This window comes from Tinamus guttatus, unplaced genomic scaffold, assembly GCF_059628265.1.
Source record: "Tinamus guttatus ecotype Peru unplaced genomic scaffold, ASM5962826v1 Tinamus_guttatus_pri_ptg000211l, whole genome shotgun sequence".
Taxonomy (NCBI): domain Eukaryota; kingdom Metazoa; phylum Chordata; class Aves; order Tinamiformes; family Tinamidae; genus Tinamus; species Tinamus guttatus.
In genome coordinates this window covers 1,425,445-1,452,805 of record NW_028288745.1, presented here as the reverse complement: position 1 = coordinate 1,452,805, position 27,361 = coordinate 1,425,445, and the positions used below count along the sequence as shown (strand labels likewise).

Below are 27,361 nucleotides of genomic sequence, written 5' to 3'. Positions count from 1 at the left end.
AACAATTTAGATGGTATATTGCCTTAAAAATATACTATTATGAGCTTTAGTGAATTTAACTGTATTAAAACAAGAAGCTATTTTTGAAGTCAAAGAAACAGCTTTAAATAGCTAGCATCACTCATCCACGACATACCAAGCACCTCGGTAACATCCTTCAAGTACCTCGGTAACCTCCTTTTGTACCCTGGTCTCATGGAACTGGCTTTACTAAATGCATATAAATGTTTTGACTTCAAAACCCATCATATTACCCATTATTATGCAAAAGTATTATGATAACAATTCCCAGTTATCAGCTTGGATTGACATGCAAGGGCTAGAAAGTTCAGCTGAATCAGAAGCACCAGCATAAAAGTGTTCGCAGCCTCTGCTCCTCTCTGTCAAGTTTCCACCTACTTATTTTTCAGGGAATGCCAGAGAACTGGCCATAATGCTCAGGTAGAGAGTCTTCAGGGCGGACCCCATTGCTTCATAACTCCTAATATTGATTTATATTTTTCAGTAGATTATGTCACAGCAATTTGGTTCTAGTTCAATTTTATGAATTGAACTTTGCATCATGGATGCCAAGGCAGCAGCCATTTCCATAAAAGAGGTAGAAAATGGAAAGCTTAAATCACCAAAGGAGTAATTAAAAATGTAGCTTTCAGCATTTTAAATAATCACCTTCTCTAATTTACCCACTCATGTGCCTGTACAAAGTACCTTGGCCTTCCAGGACACATTAAGTTTTATTTTTTACTCCCCAAAAAACCTCCTATTGCACTGATGCTGTAGTTCACTTAGAAGAAATAAATGAGACTTTTTATTTTTTTTTAAACAAGCTGACACCCAAGATATGTGTAAGGGGTATCACCCCTCCTGCTTGAGGTCATCAGTCAGTTATTAGTTTGAGTTGGGAAGAAAATTTCCCGATAGGAATGTCATTATGCAGTTATTTTTTGAGGACTGTGACACCTGATACTCGCCACCACTTGCTGCAGAGGGACTATTTATCTTAAATGCAGTGGAATAATAATTTTTCTTATATTCAAGCGAGTCCTATGCTCTCCAGATCACTGCTGAATTTCTCCCTTTTACTGCAGCTTTGCTGCATTTCAGAGCCCATTAAAGTACAAGGAACAGGCTCTAATCTCTGTGGCCTTCTTTGTTCATATATGATTCACCCCGTGGAAGGGTTCCACACAAGGGCTGTTGTATCAGTTACATGTTACATTAAAGCCCCGAAAAAAGTCAAACGATAAAACAGAATCTCTCCTTTTAGTTAACTAGCATCAGGCTCCAACTGCATAAAAACAAAAAATAGAAAAGCAACGGCCACAAACGCGGGGAATTCTGCTTGAGCGCAAGAAGCCGTGAGGGTGGTTGAGCACAGGAAGACGTTGCCCATGGAGTTGTCATCCTTGGAGATGTTCAGCCCTGGCTGGACGTGGCCCTGGGCAGCCTGCTCTAGCTGACCCTGCTTGAACTGCACGTTGGACCAGGGCCTACAGGGCTGTCTTCTAGCCCCAGCTATTCTGGATCTTGGGAAAATGGAACAAAAAAGGCCCTGGGAAGTGTCCCAGTGCCAAGGTGAATTTCTGAGCCAGGGTACGAAACTCCTAATCTCTTAAGAGCTCAGGTGCTTCCTAGAGCTAGTGGCCTAGAAATTAGTGCCGCTGAGTCAGAAACCTCTGGTATTTTCAGAACCTTATTTCAACAGAGCCATATTAGTGGTAAACACACTTGTGTAGAGATGTTGTCATGTTTGGGAAAATAAATAGTTTTGACCAACCTCAAAAAACAAACATACATGCATGTTCCTCAAGGTGTGTATTCTCTTACCTTCCATATACCCTTATGTCTGAAATTGCATAAAAGTAGCGTGCCAGGTGTTGCTCATCTACATATATTTCTCCAGTTGCTGGCCTAAGCAGTCGTATCCTCAGGTCAGTGATGGTAAAGAAATCTCTTAACTTCTTGGTTGTGTCAAGCTGGCCATACAGAGAAGCCATATTATGAAGTCGAGGTCCAGCAAAGAAAGCAAATCTGTCTTTGATTTCAAAGTGGATTATTTTACTATTTGTCATGTACCCAGTAGAGTATTCTTCTGTGCAAATGATTTCTAGGACCGTGTGCTGTGATAAATCCCTCACTGATTTTGGATCCATGTGGAAAGCATCTAAGCAGTCTGTGGCATAATACTGGTAGGGCTGCCATGTTCGCCCATAGTCCAGGGATTTCTCCAGGATCATTTGGTCCGGACGGCCGGATTCGAACGTGATAACTATGTTATCAGTCAGCTCAATGGTTTTGTTCCAGGAGAGAGTAATATTAACATGAAGAGGCTTTGGATAATCCTTCCAAGTTGTGGACTGCCAAAATGTGGAGGGGTGCCTGCCTTCGAGATCAAACATCAGCTCTGGAGGGTGAGCCAGTTCTTGGGTACTCGCATCACATTCATTATTGCACATGTAGGGATTCCCCTGGAAAAGAGCAAAACAGGGTTACAAGGAGCACCCTATGGGCGACTACGACACGTAAAGGTGTTTTGTCTTTGGCCCATAAGAAATGCTTCTTTTTCTTTAGGAGTCAAACCAAGAAATGAAAATATGAATGCTTGCAAGGAATACGTTTATTTTAGCCCGACGTATCCTATGCAGTTTATTTTTAAAATTATCCCCCCACACATGTGCTAAGCACCTTTGCTTCTGTAATATACCTATTTTTCTTATTGTTTTAAAGAAAGTGTTCAATTACCCTGAATGAGTTTGACCAAAAATCTAATCAAAAGGCCAAAAGACAAATGAGCAAATGCCTAATAGCTCAATAACTCTGACTCTTCTTAGAAAGAAGCAGCAGCCAAAGAGAATTTCTTTTTCACACAAGTATATTCCTCAAGAGCTCAGTCATTTTTAGGCCAAGTGTTTTGGAGTCAGCAATGCAGCCCCTATGTACTCCGCATGAAACGATCCCCAATGCAGCTCCATGCTTCTTTTTCCTTATAAACTCCTCAAATCTATCATGCTTAACTGTGTTCCCAGCGCAGCAATGCCTTCCCTTGAAGCATTTACACACGTCACTGAAAGTCATTAGAAATATAGTGCACTACAAGCTCAGGGGGTTGATTCAGACATCTGCCACCTTATTACAGGGTAGCAAAGTACTTCAGGAAAGACTTTTCGCCAGGCACTGGCTCCAATTTATCAGGACAAGATAATCCAGTACTTGATTAGGTGGGAGATGTCGGCAGCTGCAGCTGGAAAGCTGCCGAGGTGGCTGCGGGTCTCAACTCTGGCTTGCGTTAAAAACAGCAACAAAAAAGGCTTGCCAATAACGCACAGCTTTTACTGCTACTTGTCCTCTGTAGCAAGGTGAAAGTGAATTATTCTCCTCTTGGCCTTTGGATGCATTAACTTGCACACTACCATCTCCCGTGTCTTCACAAAGGCTATTTTGTCTGCAGACCGGGGATATCTTGCAGCAGGTGCCAAGATATCAGACTCGTCGACCGCACTGAATCACATCTATCTAATTTAGGATTTCAGCAGTACATTTTTGTTTGGCCATTGTTCATTCTGTATTTGCTTCAGAGAACAGTCTTCCACTGTGTGATAAATACCGGCTGCGGCAGAAACAATGTCTTTTATTTCGCCGCTGGTCAGCGCCGCTGGGGAACACGTTGCCCAAATCCCTACCTAGGAAGGGTGAACATGGCCATTACTGACATCAGCCAGAGTTCCTCTCCCCTACACGACGGTAGGACAACCATGATAATCAACCTTTTTTTTTCCCCTATTAATTACAGTTCTCTCCACCTGAGGGCAATTAAGATACCCAGCACCATCCAGTATGTGAAATGAGGTTCAGACATGAGTGTCTCTCTTGGTCACTGCTCTGCTCCTTGACATACTCCCGTGAGATTGAAGCAAAAGACTTACGCATTCACTCTGACCTCCCCAGAGGCAACTTTGTCTCACCTAGGCACAGAAATACTTATTTCTCGCTCGCTCTCTTTCCCATTAATACAGCTGAAGCTTAAAACTGACAACAGTTCAGTGGGACTCGAAGTAAAAAGTTATTATTTAAAAGGGTTATTTGAAAAGCAAAACAGCACTTGTCAAACTGACAGCTCCTAAACAGGCAGCTATAACTGAAAATATTCTGTAAATTGCATCTGTAATAAGTTTCCTTGATTTCAGACTCATGTAACTATTTCTACACCTCCCTTTGAACAGAACAGAGAAAAGGAAATAAAAAAAATCCATTAGGATAGATAAACACTGACTTTTATACTTGAAGCTCAGTTTGATATATCAGACATAAATGCAAGGATCTTCCACTTGCTTAGGCATTTCCTCTGCCCTGGGGAGGATGTACACATTGTAAAATCTGTAAAGTTTTACATACTTTCACTATATATAAATATGGCTTTTGCAAAACTGTTCAGCGTTACATAACATTTTCCTGACATATACTAGAAAAATCTGGTCACTTCAGTGCCTGTCAACATGGAGCTGTCTCCACACCTGCAATGTATCTACTGCTGTCATCTTCTGACAAAAGCTGCCTCCTTCTGAGGTTACAGATATCAAAACACACCAGGCAGATGCTCCTCGATAGCAAGGCGTGTGTATTAAGCAACGCTCACGGAGGGCTCTGGTTTCCCACAGCGCAAGCAGGAGTTTGTTGTGATTCTTCACATCAAAACTAAAGCTGCTCTCGTGCGTGCACCTGCATGCAGGTGGACACGTGTTTTACCACTTAAAGTGGGTAACCCAGGACAAGTTGTTTCCTTCTGTACATACAAGTTGATCCCCGTGGCCTTTTTTTCCCTCTGCTTTTGTTTTTTAATGAAAGCTCCAGTTCTAGTACGGTCACTCCATATTAAAGTTCTGAGAACTTTAACAAAACACAAGTGGAGGAAGACCATGGTTGCAATTAGAGTATCTACAAGAAAAATTATCTATGTGAATTGCATATTTTAGAGGGAAATTAGTATTGATAACCCAATAAATAAATATTCTGACATCTAACATAGAGACAGATGAGGGCTACAGCAGAATTCCCCCTTGCCTATGGCCATGACGGCACTGATGTGATTTTGAAGTGGTTAATGCGAACGCTGCTTCAGAGGCAGAGTCACATCCTGTTTCTCATTCACCTTCAATGCTATTTATGTGGTAAGTCATATTTCTATTGCCAAAACAGCGTGAAGTTGTCTTACCCTGGTGATGTCCCTTAGTGCACATTAGCATGAAAATAATTAATTTATCTGGGATTAGTTACATATTTTAATATCTTCATCCCTGGTATAATTCTCTCTAAGGCCTCTACCTCAGTAAAAGCAATACAACAAAGATAAACTTTCCCTGATTTGTCAAAACGAAACACATTCCTTATTGGGGATATCTAAAAGATTAGAGCGTTAGAGCATTTTGTGACTAGCAGGCAGCTGTAAATACATATTAATTTAACCCTTCCAAGCAACAGCTCTTCAGATGCACAAGGTGGGAAATATTTTTAACTTTTAAAAATTATATTTAGGCATAAGATATTTATAAATAATTAAACACTAGTAAATTCTACTAAATACTGCCAATTAGGCTGAGAGGCTGCTGAGGCTTTCCCTGGACCACGACCTTCTCACAGAAACCCATGATCTTGCTGCACAATAGTTGGGAATTGCTACTAAACAGCTGCTTGCATGCAGTGAAATTAAGGTGCTACTCTTTCATTTTATGCCACGCACGGAGTTCAGAACATTACCAAAAATTCTGATATGGTTAAAACCTTTTGTTCTTCAAAAAATACTTGCATGGTCACAAAATGTCGCTATCTTCAGACATGACTGGAAAAAGCAGAATAATCTGAGTAGGATTGGCCGATTCCTATAGGGTTGCCCCTCAATTAGGTGAATTTAGCTTGTTTTAACACACAAAGATGGGGCCTGGGAGCCCAGAGGCCCAGCTGGAGCAGAAGACGGTGGCGTCGCAGCTCTGCTTTAAGGGTTAAAATACGATCGCTCCCTCCCCACTGAAGCTCCTTTTCCTCATCACCAATCTCCTCCAGTGGCACAGCCAGAGGCTTAGGGCTTGATTGAAGATGCAGCCTCCTTCAATCTGCTTCCTGGCCACGCTAACACCTTGTGGACTTTTTTACTCAGAACAAAGACGGAGGGCTTAACCTTTCTGCGGCGTGAATATTGGAGACGGTATCGCAGATGCCATGCTGTAATAGACACCTGGCTAAATCCCTGCAGAGGATTATAACTTGCATTTCCAAACTGGGGAAGGCTGCTGAGGTCAAGCAGACCAAGATTTTAAGAAGGAGCAAAATAAACTTTCAAGAAACAAGTCACAGCAACTGATTTTTATACTGCTGCCTCAAGGTAGTTAGCTCAGATGTACTAGCCAAAAAAAAAATAGAGCCTGATTCAAGTTTGGAGTGAGGCAGTGCAGTAAATTACTGCACTGAAGTAACACTTTTGGAAATAATAGAATATTTTTCTTTTCTGAGAGATCATTAGAAGTATTTCAGTTGGTTCCATGCTGTACATTGCAGATGACTACACAACATATATAACTAATAGCAACCATAGCCCTAGTGCAGAAGTTTACATTTTCCATGTGATTTCTAAAGAAGAATTGCATATTTACCATGACAGAGCCAGGTTATGAAACCACTGATTGTGAGGTACTATTCATTTGGACTAGACCCACTAAAGTCAGGGAGGTGGATTAGCTACCTAAGAGGTATGTAATCTGTCACATAATAATTTATATTATCAAATTTATTGCATCCATTAGCTAGTTTTTCTTGGTCAACGTCCCTAGAATTACTGCAATGATGAAGACAGGATGTCTCAACATAAGAACATTTTAGCATCAATAACTTTTCATCACTGCAGTGACAGCATTTTAAGTTAATGTGAATTATTATATATTTTTTTAAGTGTTAAAACACAGTGCACAGTCAGTGCTCTCTTTCACAGGGCTCCCAAGTGAGAGGCATGTGGCTGCTCAGACAAGCACCATGAGCAATATGAATTTGCTAAAAATAGCAAAAAGAAAATAAAAAAATGTTTAAATCACTTCTGTAGAGACTTAAAATTTTAAATTATGAAGGACCTGATTGGCTAGATATAAATAATAAAACCTACCAACTTCACACACTTCTAAGCTTGAAAGAACATTGCAAAATAGGGCCTGCAACAAGCTCAGTGCAGGCAGGCTCTTAAAAGACAGATTTTAAAAAGCATATTTAAGCACCTAAAGATCTGTCACTTTGTGCTGCTGAGCAGGGCTTAGCTAAGTAATCTTCATGACAACACCTCCGGGAGGTAGGTATCCTGTCCCAAATTTACCTGTAGACTCAGAGTTTAAGAGAAACGCTCAGCACTTTGCATGCTCAACTCAGTTAGCCCCGATTACATAATACTGTTTCTTTCAAAACTTTAAAAGCCATCACCCCTGGTGCTGAGAGCAGCTCCCCATTATTAGATTATGACTCTCTTCAATGCTATGAACTGAACTTGTACCAGAGGAAAGGAATATTTTAATGTTTTAGGTCACCATTCAGGGAAGAAATTGTATTTCCCTCTTTGCATAACCCTTCTTCAATGTGTAGCAGGAATATAGGACATTACCTGTCAGGAGAAAGGAGGGAACAAATTGTTTTCCCTAAATTGGCTTCTGGAAATGCCTTTTCACATGGGACATACTCAGAGATTTAACAAACCCATTAGCATATCAGTGTCCGTATTATATGATCACACTTGCAAAGGCACTTAATCGCTCTTGGAACGTTCTCGCTTTTTAGTCAGTTTAATTACTTTTTTGAAATGCTTTTCAAGTTACGTTATTAGGCAAACAGACTTTTGTTTCCTCTGAAATATCTCTACCGACTCTTTCAAGGAAAAGCCTATTTATCCCCAGTTGATAATTTTCTCTTTCTGAAGCTATCCCTGACTTGGCAAGCTTGCTGATATTATTTTGACCGCTTGGTGATTCTGGCATTAACAGTTCTTTATAGCAGATCTCCTGGAACCGGCCCAAGTGTATCCTTGCTATCTGAGAAAGCTCAATATTGGTGTTTTCCTCTTGTACCAGCAGGTATCTGGCAACTCATTCACTCCCCCTATTTATAACTCCTGCAATGTTACAGGGTTCATCAAACTGGGCACCCATGGGGCTAAGCCCTGGTTAAACAAGGCAAAATGTTTCCCCCAATACTTTGGTTTCTCTAGGTGCTGGATGCCTACTTTGGGGTGAGAAACTGAAATCAGAGGGGACCAAGCACTCATGTTTGGGGGCATATTGGCAAAAGCAGCCCCTCTGTGGGGGCTGTTCTTAAACAAAACAGCAGAGGATATTGAGCTCTTTGGTCAATGTACAGAATTTTTTTTTGTGCGTGTGTGTGTTTTTTTTTTTCCCCGAGTTGCTTTTCTAGTTGGTCTTGGGCAGGGCCAGCCTTAACGCAGACTTGCTTCTAAGCAGCTGTGATAGGCATCTCAGGTGCTTCCACCTCACATTCTGTGCTCTGATACAAGCCTCATCTATCTCCTTTTTTTTTTTTTTTTTAATTTGATATTATCCATGAGTTTGAAAAGAAGGCCCAATAGCAATAACAGTCTTTTCCCAGACCACATATTTGAGAAGGGGAGGTTGGACAAGAGGCAGTATTTAAAATGTGGCGGTTGAGGGGCTTGTTCCCTCCAAAGAGGAGCCCATCCGAAGGGAAGTCAGTGGCCTCGTCGCTGAGGTACCACCTCCACCATCTTCCTGGGGCAAAGCAGCACCAGGAAAACCAAGACACCCTCTGGTCAAGTGCTTATAAATGATAGAATGGGAAAAGAAAATGAAGAAATTTGCTGCCAGGGCTTGAGGACCTGGATGAGCCTCACCTGGGCTGCCCAGGAGCCATTTTCCCTCAGCCGGCCCAGCCCACCTGGTGCTGGTTCTGGCCGGTTCTAACCAGTTCCAGGTGGCTCGGGGCACCTCTCAGTGCCCATGTGGCTCCCAGCTGGCGAGAGCTTGAACCCAGTTTCTCTGTCAGGAAAAAGAAGCTTTTGTTATGGTAAGATCTAGTAGTATGGGCCTGTATTACAGTGTAAAAAGCAAAACAGAAACAAAAAAATGCCTGCTGTCCCCGGTGCAGCTGGACTAAAACTTTCTGTCATCAAATAGTTGCTGATAGAGGTTGGTCGTAGAGCTGCATGTGATGTTTCAGTGTTTTCTTTTTACTGTGCTTTCATTTTTCCTCATTCCTATGGCACCTTCCATTCCCAACTGATAAAGTGCTGCTTTTGATTTTTCTGACTGTATCTAATACAGAGTAATAAGAAAAGTCCATGTTAGCAGAGGCAATCCATATAATGCAACTAAAATAAGAAAAAACAAAACTTTTTTTTTTTTGAAAGTGACAGCTACTCACCTCTAAATTATTGCTTTCTGTGCAGGTTTGGGCCAGGAAATTTTACTTTGAAATGCTAATGTTCCATGGGGATTGTTATTTATTTATTTAAATCTATAGAATTTATATGCAGTTCATATAGCAGCACAAGTTATATGCTTGTCTTGGCTGCCTGCCTGATGCGATAGATAAAATGCTTTGTGATTAGTGTTCAATAATTAGGCAATTTTCAGATTCAGTGAAGCTCGAACTGCCCACACGGAGGAGTGTGGTATAGTTGAAAGTGGGAGATTTGCAGTTCTGAGAGACCTTGAAGGTTACGTTTGCAAGGGTGCATATAGAGCTGTATATGCACAGAAATGGCTCCTTAAAATTGCTTTTATGCTAAATGCTAAGCGTTACACCAAATTAGGACAAGGTTGCTCTTTAAAATTGCACAAACTTAATCCCTCTGATTTTGAAAGAGGAAAAGCAAAAGGTTTGAAGGAAATTTCTGTTGCAAATCTTGCAATTCAGACGTAAAGAATTCTGCTTTTCTGCCTATGGTACTTTTGTGTGTGTGTGTGTTTGAGGATGCTGCAGCTTTTTTACCTATCTTTGCTTCAAATGAAAATTTTATTCTTTTCTAAAAGTTAAGTATTTCTGGAACTGTAGAGTGTGCTACAGCATGAAAGTACATCTGATTTGGTGGCAAGCACGTTGCAGTATCTCATTGCGATTTTGAGTTATAACATTTTTGGGATACTGGTGAACTCTCTTGAAGGTTACAAGATGCCAAAATGCATCATGCTGAGCTATTCTGATTGACCAAAAAGTTTATGCAAAATTGTTCTCATGCGCTGAACACAAAACTGCCTGTATTGGGAAATTAAAAGGAAAAACAAAAAATCCCCGACCCTAAATGGCTTTGTAGAGACACATGCCTTGTTTAAATAGTTGCCCTCAGGAAACAGAGTTACTATTTATTTTTCACTTCTTATTTCCACCAATTTATAAAATGCTATTTGCTTGCCTAAATGTGCAACTACAACAAATGCTCCTATATCTACTCTGCATAATTTGTGGGATATTGAGTATAAATTATGGCAAGACAATGAGCAGAAAGCTGCCCAATCCTCCATGGTATTCATTAATGCTTGCTTCTGACAAACCACTGTCAGCTCTGATTTAATATTTTTTCCTGGGATGATTCCTGCTTACTCTGTGGGAGACTTTTAAGACTGCTAGAGAAGATTCCTAAGTAATACCAATAGTTAAACAACTTGTTTGTTCAATATGAAGCAAAGCATAGAAAAACAGTCTCTCAAATTTGGTTTATTTCCTCAAAAAAGAGAATCACCTTCTCAGATGAGATACACTGAGTAATGCATGCCATTCAGGAGAGCATTCTCAAATTAGTAATATGTGAATGTTTTACTAATCTTCGCAATGAGACAATTCTTGAGTACAAATCATCAGAAAATCATCAACTCCCCAGATTCAAACATCCTTTTACTTTGGTACAACTGAAAACAGGTAGTTTTGCAGAGCCAAAATACCTGTGCAGTGGCTGCATTTCCCATACATGATAGCCCCTTAAGAATAAAAATAGCAAAACTGTGTCACTTAATGTAGAGAAATCTTTGCTAATCGTCACTTACGTAATATGCCAAAAAAAAAAAAAAAAAAAAAACCCTCCATAGCTTGTAAGTTCAACTGCCCCCCAAGTGATAGCTGGGAAATACAGTCACAGGGAGGTGGAGTAATTAGCACTTAGACGACTGGTGGCTGAGCCAGGAATAGAACCTCATCTTCACCCTTTGGGGCTTTTTCTCCAAGAGAAGAAAAAAAAAATGTCTTTGTGCTAATTTTATGGTTAATGCTACACAGAAAAGAGCCTGCACAGCCAGACAACAAATAAAAGAGACTTAAAAAGACAAAAGAAATTCTTTTCTTGTTGGGATGTCTCAGCTGTGCTTCTGGGACTGTCTGCATCTGCAGGCGCTAGGCATTCCGCTTGGGAGTGTTATTGATTCTATGCCTATGAATTTCATGCAGAATCATATCTCTACAATAACCATAATTTTATTTCTTATTCTTAATGTCGGGATTGTTTTTGACAATTTCTGACCTGCTCCTATATTACCAGTGTGTCTGCTGCCATTTTTAATAAGCTTTAGAGCCAGTGGATTAACACTGAATGTCAAACACCACAATTAGAATTGCTGATGTTATGCAAAAACACTGCTTTTAATATAGAAAAAAATCTGTCTTATTATTGCCACAGAATCTGTACTCATTTCTGTTGTATTTGATCATTTCTTGTCATAGAACTCTTAGACTCAGAGGACACTTGTGCTTATAAAGGAAGAAGGGAAAGTATCATAAATAAAAATTAGAACTGTAAGTGCAATCCAATTTCATCCCCTTTCTGTAAGTAGGTGGGTCACTTGTTTTGCCTTCATTTGTATTTCTCAGAATGATAAAACAGACTTTTTTTTTAGTGAATCAGAGTGTATGCCTGTATAACGATGAATTCCTATAGAAACAAATTTAAATGTTAAATTTCCTTTTATAGTAAAGGGATGTGTTCTTAGTATGCACAATGAAGTGTGCAAAATCTCTGCACATTCAGATTTTAAAACACAGTACTTAGAATGAGAATAAAGACAGTTGTTAAATCCACATTAGAATCCTGCACCAATATAAGTAATTTAAGCAAAAAAGAGCTCCAGTACAGTATTTTTTTGTAGCTTTGTGAGGAAGTGGTCGTGTATTAAGCCATATGCTGAAGATTGTCACATAATTTCATTTATACATACAAAAATCTGAAAAAAAATGGTTGCACACCTCTAAAAAAATACAATAATATTCTAAAATCATATGCGCTCAGACTTATTCACAAATTTACATTTTTGGTATGTTATGTGGTTGCAATGACTCCTTATATCTACCAGTCTGCTGTTTTCAAAGCATTTTTCATCCTGAAAATCCCATCTGGCAAGAGCAGAGTGCGCTGCGGCTCTGGGCGCAAGGAGCAGGAGCATCTCTGGGTCCCAAAGCAACGGGGAGCGATGGGGATAAAACCAGGTCCCCGGGAACTGCCCAGGAATGGCTTGGGACTTCAGATACTGCAGCAAAAGACACAGAACCCCCCAAGTCTAATGAAAACATCTTCTGCCTGGAACCTCCTTGGCTTGCACTGAAGCTCCTGCTCGTCTTTGTTGTTGTCTGCTTGCGTATGTGCAGGTGAGACAATTGTACCTTAGGAAGAAGGCAGGATAAATATAACCTGAAACGCACCTGACCTTGTTAAGCAGTAGGTTGGGAAAGTTTTACACAAGAACAAACTGTATACCTTTTTTCATAGTGAAAAAATAGATCTTCTACGATTGCCTGCTGGGATGCCTGAAGGTAAAGTTAAAGAAGGGAGATGCCTTTCATCCTAATACATTTCAATCTGTTACAGAGTAAGTTGATAAGAGAAGCTCCAAGTGTGCCCCTTTCTCTGCACCACCCTGAGAGTAATAAATTACAGCATATTATGTTCCCTATCAGTGCTGCCCATCATAGGCTTGTCTTGTAAAAGAGACATGATAAAGAGAAACACCTCTGATAAAGTAATGCAATTAGCTGCTGCCATTTGAGAGCTGAAGAAAATGCATTTCCTCATCCATGAACCAGTCTAACAGTTCAACTATTCTTTTTGGACTTTATTCCTGCAATCAATCAGCATCTTATTAATTTCTCATAGATTAGACCTCTTGCCACTGTGTAAGAAAGGTCCAAACCTTGTACCACTGCCCAATATCCAGACTGCACAGAAATGCCTCTAATGTAAGACCCTCCTGTGGCTGGAGAAAGCAGCACCCAAAGACAGAGACTAAAAGTTACCTTAATGCACTGAAAGGTCTGTCTCAATGTATTTCTACAATTACTTTGTAATTTAAACACTATGCTACTGTACAAATTTTATCTTTATAAAGGCTTTTAAAAGAAAATATATATGAAAGGAGCTCCACAGAGTAAATTTGAATTACTTGTATTTGAAATAGCTGCCTATAAAATGGTTCACTGTTTATAAAGAGTGAAAAATTAAAAACCCTAGGAAAAGACAATTTTGTATTCAAGCACAGAATTTAGGGCCTTACTGTGCTGCAAACCAAAGTCGCACATGCCCCCCCTCCCCTTTTTCTTAATGTGACATTAAAATGTTGTCAATTATGCTTTTCTACAGAAAAAAGTGTCTAAAAATCTGACTATGTTTCTTTATTCTCTAAATATTCTATATTCAGACCCTAATATAAGAGTTTTAAGAGTCAGAAATGGTAGAGCTTGGTATATAACAATGCTAAATCTTTAGACAGCATAGAGACTACCCTGTGCAACATGGCTGGCTGTGATATGGGACTGCAAAACAAACAAACAAGCAAAAACCTTCAAAAGATTTCTTTACATTTTCATTTCTTCTAATTTTTTGTTTGGACATTTACTGAAATCACTGGAAAATAACCCTCAACTGTAGCCAATAACTGAAGCTAACATGGGACTCTAAACAATTTAAAATTGACTTGAAATTATTTTTGGTAAATTTTTTACACAGCATTTGAATGCATTAGTTCAATAAATACTTGAACTTGCAAATTAAAAATGCTGGCCAGATGATTAAAATGTACACAAATGGAAGAAAGTGCCCTGTTAAATTATCTGCAATTTTAATAACTCATATTGACACATTAAGGTTATTTTAAATGATTTATTAGTGTAATTTATTTGATGTGCAAGCTGAGAGGTATCTGTCTTTGTCACAGAAGCTATAAAAAAAAAAACCCTGCTGTTTATCTATTGCCTCCTTACAAACATTTGCAGCTCTGTCACCATCTATATCTCTATTTTTATCTCTCCATATTATGGAACACAGTATTGACTAGCTTTATTTTACCAAATAATTTTCTCCACTCTAACCTTATCCCCAGTAAAGGTCCTTTCTACCCAATATTTCTTAAACTGCTTTTCTAGTCTTGATTTTGTAAATGCTATTTTTCAGATATGAGTTGGAAATTTAGCGTTACAATAATAAATATTTAACTTTGTAAATGTCCTTAACTCTGACTTAACATTTTCTTGCAGGGTCCTGAGCTCCTTCAAAGTGGATAAATTGTCTGTATATATGTGGATGCCTGATAATGTGGCTGATAGCCAAAATATGGCCACTGTGCTCAAAAATAGGAGCTTTAGACCTTTTGGGAACCTATGGGCATAGAAGAAAATGATTTTAAAAATGTGAGTATGGGAAATACATGAAGAGACTGTTTTATGTATTTATGATGTTATAAAATATTTTATATTTTTATGTATTTATTATGTTATAAAATAACTTGTGCCACAGAAAGTATTTTATTAGAATTTCATTATTTTATTCAAATTCTTCAAAGTTCCTTTTAATGAAGCACATACTACCCTGAGATTCAATTAATTTATGTCCTAGTCAAGAACTCAGTGAAATCAACAGATGTTCAAGCCTGAATAACAGTTGAATAAAACCTCCAGGAGGTATCCCAGTATTTATGAGGTCCCAGTTCATGCTGTCACTTCCCAGCAGCTTTCGGCACTATGTGAACATGACTCTTCTCTAAAAGTGGCCTCGTTTGCTATCAGCTGATCCCATGTCAGCAAAATGACTCGCGCTCATTCTTGAGTGCGAAAAACTACAATTTAGGGATCCAGAGTCAGAAATAGATCCACAGTTGGAAATAACATGGAGTTGGAGGAGAATTCCCTGGAGAGGACTTGGCTGTGCCCCAGCATTTTTACTGAGTCCCATTAGACTATTAATTCTCCACTCCCAAGTTACTCTTTAACAAAAGAAGAAATAATGTTAATCCAAATAACTTTCAAAAAGCCCCCCTGTCATATCAGCATGACATAGGTTAGCCTATTACACGTGTGTACAAAGACCACAGAAGTAGAAGCATTTTTTTTTACCAAAGCAATAGCCAGAATATCATGCAGGTTGTTTACCTGGGTTATCTCACAAATGCTCTCAACACAGGCTAGGCAGAGAAAGGCAGATAAAAAGACAATGAAACAAATGCGTGACTGGAGTAAATATGAAGGACAACTGTGCTCCTCCAGATACAAGGCAAGCAGGTTTCAGAGTAGTGCTGCTTGCCCTCTCAACTATCAGCTTTTGTTAATTAAAAAAATGTGTTATAATAGAATAGCTGTCACAATAGATGCTATAATTACTGTCACTTTGATATCTTAATTAAATTGCACTGCAGGTCCTAAGTCCTTCAGGTCAGTTTCATTTCAGAAGCTTGATGTTTTTCAGTTGCTATCAGGAATGTTTTTTTTTTTTTTTTTTTTTAAACAGTAGATAGAACTGCATGGCTGAGTCTGGAATAATATGAAGTCATACGTGGGCTGTTATAAATACAAATGATAATTACATTTAAAAGGCAGGTTTGCTGCCTTTGATGCAATAATAAAGCTCAGTGTCCTGCAGAAGAGTTTAGGATAAATTATGTAATAAAGGTTCTTAAATTCTCGTTTTATATTTGATAGCCAGCATCTGGCATTAAAAAGCATATTTCATATCAAAGATGTATTCCAAACTCAATATTTTTGATCCCCCTATTCATCCTTATTTGTAGTTCAAGAGACTATCCGTCCTCTTTCATCTTACATTTTGATTCAAGACATACAAATATGCTGTATACCACAGTTCTGTGTACAAAAGTTTAGATTTTTGCTACAGTAACAAGATTAACATTATGACCAGAGAGACAGAGAGAGAAACCCATTCTACTGCACTATTTTATGTATTAATAACTTATATTTGTTTATACTCTGACCTTGCAGTAGCATTATATAAAGTCACAGAGTGCTCTGAAACCAAACGTCTCCTGTGAGAGGCATGGCAAAAACACATATTTAATACAACCTCTGCCCTGAAACACTCACACTCATCAGAGCATTTTGATACATCTGATTCACTTTTGTTATTTGGTTAAGGAGAGTTGCTCTTTCATCAGTTTCATTGTATCATGTGCACTGGTCTTTAAGAAGCTCAAGTATTTAAGAAGCTCACTTAAGGCAAAATTATTTTTTTTCCATATTAACATATCTGCACTGATCTTGGGACTTCTAGCTGTAAAAGTACACAGAATTGTTAATTGCTTTGGAAGTGTAAAATTTCACAGACAAGCCACCAGAAATCACGCAACACTCTTCCTAGGAAATAAATAGGAAGTGTTTATTGACGCATGCTATTTCAAATCTGGTGGTTAGAAACTAAAATGTGAACTTTTTATTCACCGCTGAGAGCGTTCACTCCCAAATGAGCCTCGCTGAAGTCACTGGAATTCTTCCTGGGAGTTAATTGTGTGAATAATATATGCTCAGCTATTGAAGTGCTGTACAAGTGCTTGCTTACATAAAGGCAGATTAAAAGGCAAGCGGTCCACACTCATGTATATTTATAGGCAGACTCCTGGGTGTGCCCTTGGTCAAAAAAGTCTGCAAAGAAAGTCACTGAAAGGAGTAGAACCAAATTCTGAAACAGCACAATGATGACTGTTGGCAACACCATGTAAAACTAAAATAGAGAGGTGATAATGGCATGAAACAGGAAAGGAGGAGTGTGAAGAACTGAGGTCATTGAGAGAAAAAAAGGCAAAAAAAAAAAAATAATTGCAGTTTAGCAAAGAAGACCTAGTGGCAATTCTCTTTGTTCCCCTTCTTCATCCTCAATTTTTTCAGGTCATTCCTCTGAGAATAATAGCCATGCAACTACAGCTAGGTCTTCGCTTCCTCAATGCCAAGACAATACTGGAAATCCTGCTGATTTCTCTTAAAAATTGATGATGGAGAAATGTCCTTACATATCTAGGATATTTAAGCCCCGTCAGACTGGAAGTCGTACTAGCTCCATCAGGACAACTTGTAGGAATCAAAACTCCTCTTAAAGATTCCACCATGTCAAATGTTTGCTAAGACTTTTTATCAGGCTATAGTGATTATGTTCAAATTTAAATTAAACCTTTCAGTTTTGCTCTGTTTTATTCAAAAGAAAGAAAGAAAAGAAAACCAAAACAACAACAAAAGTCTTCACTAGAAGGAAAGGAAGGTGTGATATCGGAATGAACAAAGAAACCTCTCACCCCAATAAAAACTATGACTATCCCATAAAATAACATCAAGTCTTGCACATTATTCCTACTCTTATTTCAGAACTACATGAAAAGGGAATCTTTAAAGCAGATATTTAGAACAGCTATGATTGCTAAGTTTTTATTTATTTGTTTTCCTTTTCCTGCTTTCTTTTCGGTACTTACCTCTTTTGCTGTATACAGCTGGCTGTTGCTGTGTTTGGACAAAAATGAAGAGCAGGTCATGAAATAGGGACTGAGTGTCTATCTGGTTAATTAACTGATTTCAAAAGTGCTACAGGAGGTAAAAGAAAATCTCACAGCTCACATTTGCCTTTAACCTTCACCAGCTCCAAGGCTGTCCCTTAATTTCTTTATTCTAGGATTTCTTTAAAGCTAATGTATCTATAAATGCCTGTAAAATCTTCAGATTCTACTAAAAGCAACATTGTGCCCTTTTTTTTTTTTAACATAGGAAGACTGATATTCCCACTTCTGCCCCCAAATGGCAAACTTCCAAGGGAATTGCCACAAAATTCCGCCACTAAATTACCCCAAAAGGCTGTGTCGTTTGGTTATCAAAAGGTGATATTCAAGGAACAGGAAACCTGGATTTTTGCAGACTGTACCCTGTTTTACAGAGTAGAGCAATGATTCAGGTAGCTTCTTCTTTGCGCTGAACCATTTTCCTTATCCACACATATCTGCCAATACGCCATATTTATTTATTTATTTATTTTTACTGTGTGCTTCTCAATTTCTCTTCCTTTACTGTAATTAGTAGGGGTATGTCAGTGCCTAAGGCTACATTATGATGTCTACATTCAGGCACTTTAAAATAAACGTCTGTTTTATGTGTGCTCCATTCTCCAGCTTGCTGTTAATACAGATGTATGTCATGGCTGCTCAAAGTGGCAGGTGTGTGTGTGTATCCTCACTTTTCAATGGCCCTGCCTGCCCTCACTGTGTTTGCAAATGTTGAAGCCTAAAAGATGTTTTCCCACAGAAACCACAAGGTAAATGTAACAAGTAATCAATCTTCTGAGCAGCAATCAGGAAACCTCTTAACAAACATCCTACACAAACACAATAATTAATCTAAGCTATGACCTGAATAGCAATTAATATAATCAGCTTCAAATGGTGTGCCTACTGTACTCATTTTTTGGTTGTCAGAGTTAGGGTGTTATATGCAGTATAAACATACTGGTTTCTCTTGAAGAATACTAATTTTAGGAGAGAAAGGTGACACAAATGTTTTATGCAGATCAGGTTGTTTGTTCCTATCTGTTCAGACTAAAGCAAAGCAATGTCAATGTCAAAGGAGAACAAAAGCAGATGTACTAGGGGAAAAAAAAAAAGCCAAACCCGAAGTCTTCTAACCACAAAAACCTCAGAGAGAAGATTGTGGTCTGTGAGCCTTAAGTGGTGAGAAAGTGATGTGTTTGGGCACAGGTTCAAAGTGGGCAATGTAAATTTATGTCTCCTTCATTAATTAGAAAGATCATGTTATATTAAAAACTATAGGCTGATACCCAGCCAGCATGAATCAGCCTGGTGCCATCTACTTCAGTAGTTTTACTGATTTATTCCAGTTGAAGATGGGCAACGTAATTTTTTGAAAGAGACAATATATTTTCATGTCTGAATTATTAAGTAATGCTTTAAGATTTTACTAAGTAAATGAATTTCCAAAGTCTCATTTACTTCCCATTGGACAGGGAAAGCAGGCAGGAAGGTTTCACTCGCTCCTGTGCAGGCTGGAGATGCCTGTGCCAAATAATGTTTACATGGCGGCTCTGCAGGAGTGCTTTGGAATAGGAACAAGTCGGTTTTCCTTAGGGAATAAAAATAGTATGTGTATCTTACAAACACACTACTAACAATCATCTCCACTGCTTTTATTTATACAAAGCTTAACTACTGAAATTAATCCGAAATCATCTGTGGGTGCTAGATATATTTAAGGATGGGATTTACTTTGTGTCGTTTATTTACTTAGCTTGCCTGTCTTTTCAAAATGAAAAAGAAAAAAGAAAAGGATAAAAAAAAAATCCTTGTCTTTTCCCTAGTGGTATTTCAGAACAATGGAGATTGGACAGATTCTCCCCAGGGACTCTTGGGGAATGCTCATCATGACATTCTTCTCAAATGACACTGAAATTGGTGCCTTGTGAGTCATTATATCCATCATTTAAATTCTGCTGTGCATTACGTGCATTATGCCAGGTACATGATAAGGTTGGCCTGGCCCTAGGACCAAAAAGTCTGACAGGTAATCATTGGGTAGTTACATTTCAAGAGAAAAATCAATTGTTAATAATAACCTCACTTGCAAAGAAAGAGGGTGAGGAGCAATGGAAAAAAATCAGAAAAGGAAAAGCAGCTAGAGGAGAAAGCAGTGGAATGCAAGAACAGAAAGGTGTTTACTAATGGTGGTTCAAGAAACATCCCAGCACAAGTAACTAAACACATAAAGCACATGTTCTGCTATTCTCTACAGAGTCTTCACAGACATTTCTTATTTCTACCTGCTCTAGCTTCAAAAAACACTTCTATTTTTTTTTTCTTATACTTCTCCATATAGTATGAAAAGAAAAATTTACCTTCTCCCTATTTCTCAGCTCCTGACAGAGCACTTGTTCCATTTCCACAGTGGCCTAGGCTTGCTTTCCGGCTCTGAAGAATCAACAAGCCCCAAATTCATTTTTTTCCCCTCTCCATTCCACAGAAAATTCAGTTTCTAGAAAGCAAACCTTCCCCTTTCCTCTGCCATTCTCACACTACCTAGCGACCATTTTCTTCTCACTTATATGTAGCCTCCTCTATTTCTTAGCGTCATGCAGAGCTCTTTATTCCTGCTGCCCCTCGGAGTCCCTGTGGCTGCACGTCCATGGGGCAGGCACTGGATCCTGCCCCTTTGCTCCCTGCTGGAGGCAGCACCGGGCAGGTGGGCACTCCGATGGTTGGCAGGATGCGCCAAGTGGGGCTGGGAAGCGGGAATGGGAACGCGCGGTGGCAGGAGGGTCGGGCAGGCTCGAGCTGCGCTTTGCGGGGGGCAGCAGCTCTGCTCAGCGAAGGAGTTTGAGGTTTCAGACCCTGCTCTCTGACACGAAACTGAGCATTTTAAAATTCTGCATGAAAAGAAGCTTTCCGTGTTAAATAATTTGCAATGCAGGTGGCTTTTTGTCTCCATTTGGACTTTTAAAATGTTGTATCTAGAGTATGGAGTGTCAAATATGTTGACAAGAAAAAATTTCAAAATACTTATTTAAATCATTCTGATAATATTCTGGCATATTCCAGCTTTAGACAGACCAGAAACTTTATTTGTCACATTTTCTTAATTGTGACAAAAACAACCCTTTTATTTCAGTAGATAATATCCCCTATTTAAAACAAAAACCACAGCTCTGTGGAAATACCTCCAACCAGTCCAGCTCCTATGGTACAAATGAGCAAATTAAGTACGTTAAGGATATCCCTGCTGAAATGTAAACTGCAAGCCAAGCTGGCCAGGCTGTATGAACATCTGCCAGCTGGGCTGGATAGGAGAGGAGGAAGGTCAGGAACTCTGAAAAGACAGAGGATCAATACAAAAGTCTTGAGAGAAATGAATTCAGGTCCTATGGAGGAACAGAAAACTACCTTGGGTGAACTGTGTGAAGCAGCTGCCTGCTCTAAAAATAATAGTGCTTGCTCTTTTGCTCAAGTTTCTTTTCCTTTCTTTTTCTTTTTGCTTCTCGTTTCCTTTCCCTCTCAGCTTTCCCTTGATTGATAACAGAAAAGATTTTTTTTCACCTCTATATGCTATTTCAAAACTGCTGAAATTTAGCATTAGTAAAAAGCCTAGGCAAAAAAGATTAAAATTGCTGAAGTATATGCAGTGGCCTGCAAGCTGACCCAAAACTTCAGGGAACAAGTTCATGCAGATGTCAACTTCAAGTTCAGATGGATCAGCATTTGAAGAGAATTTTCTGCAGTTTTTAGAGGGAGAGGCAAAAGGAAGGCAATGTAACTGGAAGAAAGCATTCAGTCTTCTTTGGGGCATGAAATCCGTCCTGCAGCTCAGCTTTTCTGGAAAAGACAGCCTCATAGTGTAGATTTTTTATTTTCTTTTTGGGAAACTTTCCAATTTAGAAGTGGTTTATTAAGCAAAATTAGTGGGAAATCTTGCTGACTGATGGAAGGCAGTTTCATGCAAACCCGAGATCTGTAAGAGTCTCTTCATTCAGTTCTTTAGCTCTGGGGAATCTTGGTACTTCAAACTTAGTTGTAACTGCGAAGTGTAACGAAACACGATGTATGCTGAAGAGCTCAGCTATCAATAGGCAGGAATGAAAGATGCGTTTCTGAAGACAACGGGTATGTTTCCAGTGAGAAGGCTGAGATATTTTAAGTGTGCGCCCATGTGTCTGGAGAGGAGACACAGTTGCTTGATGGCCACAGCAGTTGGCACTGAACAGTTGGCGGCTTCATCTGTCTCTCAGGAGAGCGCCCGTTTTCCACCAGGGCTTGGTTTTGTGTTCATACCTAGCAAAGAAGCTGCCACGAAGATTGACACTGATGGTCAGGGAAGAGAGGCTCAGCGAAGGCACACACGTCAAATACGGTGAGAAAGAAATGCTGCCAGGGCAGCTGAAGTGACTGCTCAGAAATAAGTTAAAATTTCTGTGATAGATGCACCGGTGGCTTTCCCGGGGACGTGGGGCTGTGCCTCCTTTTGCAGAGGCCAGGACTCCCTGGCGGCTGCCCCCTGCCACCTCCCTTGTGTGGTAGCTGTTCTGGAGGGCAAAGCGACTTCCTCACCTCCAAACGGTGAGCACTTAAATGGTTAGAAAAAATAATGGCAATGAAAGCAAGGTTTAAGTTGCAGCATTTCCCTGCGTGCTCAGATATTAACAATTTATTAATGAATTGAACTAGAAAAAAAAAGGACTAAGTAGTTACCTGAAAAGCACGAAAACCAAAAGCCAGGGACAGAGCACTCCTTCCATGTATAATAGCAGTTAACATGTGCAGTACAAATAAATCTATTATTTACTGGCCACCTTGCTAAAACTGTGCTGTTCTGATCAGCATCAGCAGCAAAAAAAAAAAAAAAAAACCCTCTTATCAGCAAAAATTGTTTGACACCAAGCTGCTTTTCTCACAGGTGAAGCATTCACTGGTTTTGCCAGGCTTTACAAGAACTTGAAAATGTGCAGGGCTGCATACGAGCTCTCCACAAACGATCAAACACAAGTAGCCTGTACTGCTGGCACAGTCTTAACCTTTTCAGCAACAGCTGTGAAAATGTTTTTTTTTTTTTTTTTAGATCTGAAAAAAAGAACCACTGATTTCTTTTTCCTCCTCAAAAAGTTCCAGAAACAGTAACCTGACCTTCTGTGGAATGGTATAGACAACTGGAGAGATAATGGGGCCTTGGAAACAATGAATCAATGGGTGAAACTGAAACAGAATTGTTAAGTGAAAAATTCTCTTATATAACCCGTCATCCTGATAAAATTTGCACTTGCTTTTTAGGGAATAAATGAGATATCATTCTGTGGTAAGAAAGTGACAGTCGTGTGAACTGTAGTCTTTAATGGGGACACACAATTCAGGATATTTTGAGCTCAGCAATTTACATAAGCGAGGAACCTAATCCTTTATGGACATGCCTTGGAACAATGGAGAAAACAATGAAGCAAGGAAGAAATCATCTAATCAGCACTGCTCCCCTCTTCTGAATGAAAAAGAAATATATGGAAAGTACATTAAACATGAAGTAAACTAGCTCGTATATATTACTCCTGCTTATTAATTGCTTCCCATTAACACTTTAATAGTATGTAAGTACCATGTGCTTGCCTTTGTGAATTTACATTGAAAATGTGCTTTTCTGCAGATTTTGTTCAGCCTGCAGGTGTACAGCACTGAACAGGTACAAACCTTAGAGTCTTCTGAGAAGTGTGGGGTTACACAGGACAGCACGTGGGCAGGAGCTCTGGAGAATGCAAAGTTTGATTCCTATTACACATAGGCCACACTTTGTTCTTATTGTGGATTTGTCTGAGTCACTGCAATATATATATATTTCTCTTTACCTATTTTTTGGTCAAGTTAGAAATTCTGATGGTTGTGAAGAATGTGCTTGTTACTCCTCTGTGATATTATAGCTCTCAACTTATAACTGTTTGGGGACCTGTATATAATACCATTGAGGATTTTTAAGCATGTTTTATAGAATTCAGTGTGAATTTTAACAGAAATATTAAAGGTAAAAGAGTAAGAGTTAATTCTGTAAAATATTTATGTGTTACAGGTGCAAAGGATCAACAACAAAGGTGAAGGCAGTATTGAAATGGTGGAACAATCTGAGCCCGACCATGAGGAAATAGCAAAGATGCTCTCAGTGACTCTGAAGTTACTGTTCTGCCCCCGCCGCCGCGCGAGCTGAGCCCAGGAGCAGACAGCACAGGAGGCTGCTCTTCACCCCGTAACGAGGTCTGAGGTACGTTTGGGCAGAAAGGGAAGCAAGTGACTCCTATTCCTGTTCCCCTTTTGGTGTGCAGAACATAGAGGAAAGATGTTCAGGTAAGATTTATGCTAAAGATCTCAGCCTTACATTGAAGAATTCAGATAAAGCCTTTTGTCCTGCACCCACAGTGACTTATTCTGTGCATCTACAGAGGAATGCAGCTGAGCATTCTACTTAATGTCTTATCATGTACTAAAAGAGAAGGCAATTCCCCATGGGAATTCTGCCTTTCATTTCAGTGGAGCCCAGATCACCATTTTTTTTCCCCAAATGGATGCAATTTCCATACAGATAATCATTGTGACTATAATTCACAATTTCTGGTCTTCTGCTTGGAAGTCTCAATTAAGACTGAAGCCTTATTCTGTCAGATACTGTACAGATCCATTTAGCTGCAGAATCATAAAGCAGCAGTGAGAAATCCACTACTGTCATACCTGAGAGAAGGGGAAATACTGTGTGGGTTTCTGAAAGCATTTTGCAATCTAGCAAGAACTGAGAAAAACGAAAATCTCAGCCATCCAGTGATGATGTAATTCAGTTGTAAAAATGAAACTGGAAGTCTCAGGGAATCTTAACTTCTAGTAATGAAAGGCAAGGTATACCTGAATCTAATATTCTTGTGAACTGTAATTTCTCACTCCAGGGGCTGTATTCTTTTTTTTCCCCCCAATCAATCACTCATAGTGGGGGAAAAAAAAAAGTATTAATTTGAAAATTCATATTCAATTTTAAAATGCACAAAACCCCAAATTATGTTACTGTTTTTGAAATGCATGTATTTAATTTTTTATCTAGCTCTGTTTAAGCAACTGCAGTTTGATACAGCTTTAATAGCTGGCAGTTATCTACCATGATCTTTCATGTCTAAATGGAAAGCTCAGGAAGAAGAACCAGTAAATAAATATGGGGGAAAATACTTGATTTCTTGCAACCTAAACTTTAGGTATATATTTTATCTTTCTACATCTATTAAATATAGATCTTTGTAAAATGTATTAAATAAAATATAGAGCTTTTAATTATTTTAATCAAAATGCTGACCATAGTAAATTGCATAAAGCCTGAATCTAGCATGGTCTTTTCTTCCTACCTTAAGATCAAAAGATGCATGTGTTAAAAATGACTACTTTCCTCACTAAGGAGTTCTCTGTTAAGTCTCATAGCTGTCATCTTCCTGCAAAGCCAGGGTCATTTGGGAATCAGAAATACTTTGTGCTTTTAAAATCTGTATGAATCCACTATGAAAAGCAGTCTAAGAAACATCTCAAGCTAGTATTCTTTTTTAAATGCTGACAAAATTTATAATTCACAGTAATAAAACTTCTCAAATATGGTGCAATTTTGTTGTTCCTTGGTGTCATTCTTAGTATTTGTCATTCTGAAATATTTAAAACTTCTTCAAATTTATGTGTTCTTGATTATTTGAGTCAGTTCTAGACATTTACTGTTATAAATAAAAAAACAATATTGTGGCATATAAAATGAAAAGATTCATTTATTTCTTTTCCTGTTTTCTCCCCTATTTTGTCACCTACAGATAGGACAATACTGTAGATACAGTCTGCTGCTCTGGTGCCAGTGCAGGTTTGGACGCTGGTTAGTCACCCTCCTCTTCTGGCGGGTGGCACAAGTGAGCACAAGTGAAATGAACACAGCGAAAAAGAAGCATCACAGAAATTGCTCAGAGAATTAGGCAGACATGGCAGCTTAAAACATTTTTGCCCTTTTAAAAGGTAATTATCTTTCAACTTGATACTGTCACTTCAAAACAAACAAAACAAGCTAGCATCTCCTTGAAGAGAACAATGATTTCTTAAAAGAGTAGCTTTAAAGTTTATTTAGACGTTGCTTTTTTCAGGAATGGAATTATTCATAGCACAGAGATGCCATGTGCTGAATGGTGTGTTGTTTGTTAGCCATAAACAGTGGTAAATGCAAGACCCCTCTGCCAGCTCCGCTGCTTATGCGGTCGACTTGGCTGCGCGGCCCATTCCACTGTCCAAGAATACATTAGCTATTCATCAAAAGAGCAAATGCCGTTATACACAGGAAACCCAGGGAATTATTTTGCATTTGATTTCCAGTGCTGATAGCATTATTATTGATTTAGATATTCTCCAGCATAACACGGGCTAGACACAACAGATCATTGTATTTTTGAACTGTCAGTCACAGTAATCCTGAGTTGCCCAAATGCTGATGGCTTTAATAACACTGAATATAAAAAAAAACCCTTAGGTCAGACTTTCAGTCTGTTAACTGTAAACTTCAATAGAAGCTCTAAAACTAAAGTATAGTTTCTGAGAACGTGCGAACGCAATCTTAAAACAGTTGTATTAGTTATACTGTACACCAAAAGAGCCAGGAATCCATCATTGCAAAAGTTAGTTTTAGGTAAAAATCAAGAAAATGAAGAAGGAAACTTTTCCTTGTATTGCCAGCTTCAAATAAAAACCTGCACGTTAAGGTCAGCATAGCAAGGACACACACATTCATAAATTAAAGTCATCATCTGATTGAGACAGGACCTTCCCAGAAGCATAAATCGCTACTGCTTTCATTAAAAAAATCCGTTTTGTTCAGAGAAACAGTACAAAACGAAGATAGAAAAGAAGGATGGAAATTTTATCTCACAGTGTTAAGCGTTTTCTTTTTACCATATTCCTTAACATGCAGTTTACCATATACCTTAACATGCAGTTTTGAGCTTTATTTAAAGTGCAAAACTATGAGGGTGCATCGTTTTGTGTACAAGTGGGAACTATTCAGGCACTAGAAAATGGATTCTGTACATGTCCCCAACCAACATACACGTGGTGTTTCACTCTGCCACTGGTGTCATTTGTGGTAGAAAGTGTCCACAGTAGATAGCTAAAGCATCCACAGGGAATGGCTGCTTTGAGTTTTGCTGGTTTGGATGCACAAGTGAAGCTATTGATACAAAAGGTCCAAAAAAAGGAGGAAGTTCTAAATGCATAAAATGGACATTCCCAAGCTTATGGTATTGCAGAAAAAAAGGGCTGCTCGAGAGCCTGTGGTGCAAACACAGAACGAACGATGTAAGTCATTGCCTGGATGTGAAAGAGACTTTGCAGGAGACCTGGCCACAAAACAACTTTGACAATGGTTAGCAAGATGTCCAGAAGAAAGATGGGGAGTTGTTTCTGCAGCTAGTGAAACACTATATTCTGTCACGGGGGGGACAAATGGGGCTAGGACTTGCAGCAATTTAAGACTGTCTGAGGATTTAAATCAACACTGCTGCTGAAGGAACTGGGGGAAAGGAATAAAAAGGTATTTAGGTTCT

The 27,361-nt window shown here is 39.0% G+C and overlaps 1 protein-coding gene across 1 annotated transcript in view; it reads right to left on the bottom strand.

Annotated features, from left to right (window-relative positions):
* NTNG1 (netrin G1) overlaps positions 1-27,361 on the bottom strand; it is a 126,899-nt gene that overhangs the window by 71,448 nt on the left and 28,090 nt on the right. The window contains exon 3 of the mRNA XM_088524352.1: positions 1,828-2,468. Within this exon, the coding sequence (XP_088380478.1) occupies positions 1,828-2,468 (641 nt within the window). The remainder of the gene's footprint in view (positions 1-1,827; positions 2,469-27,361) is intronic.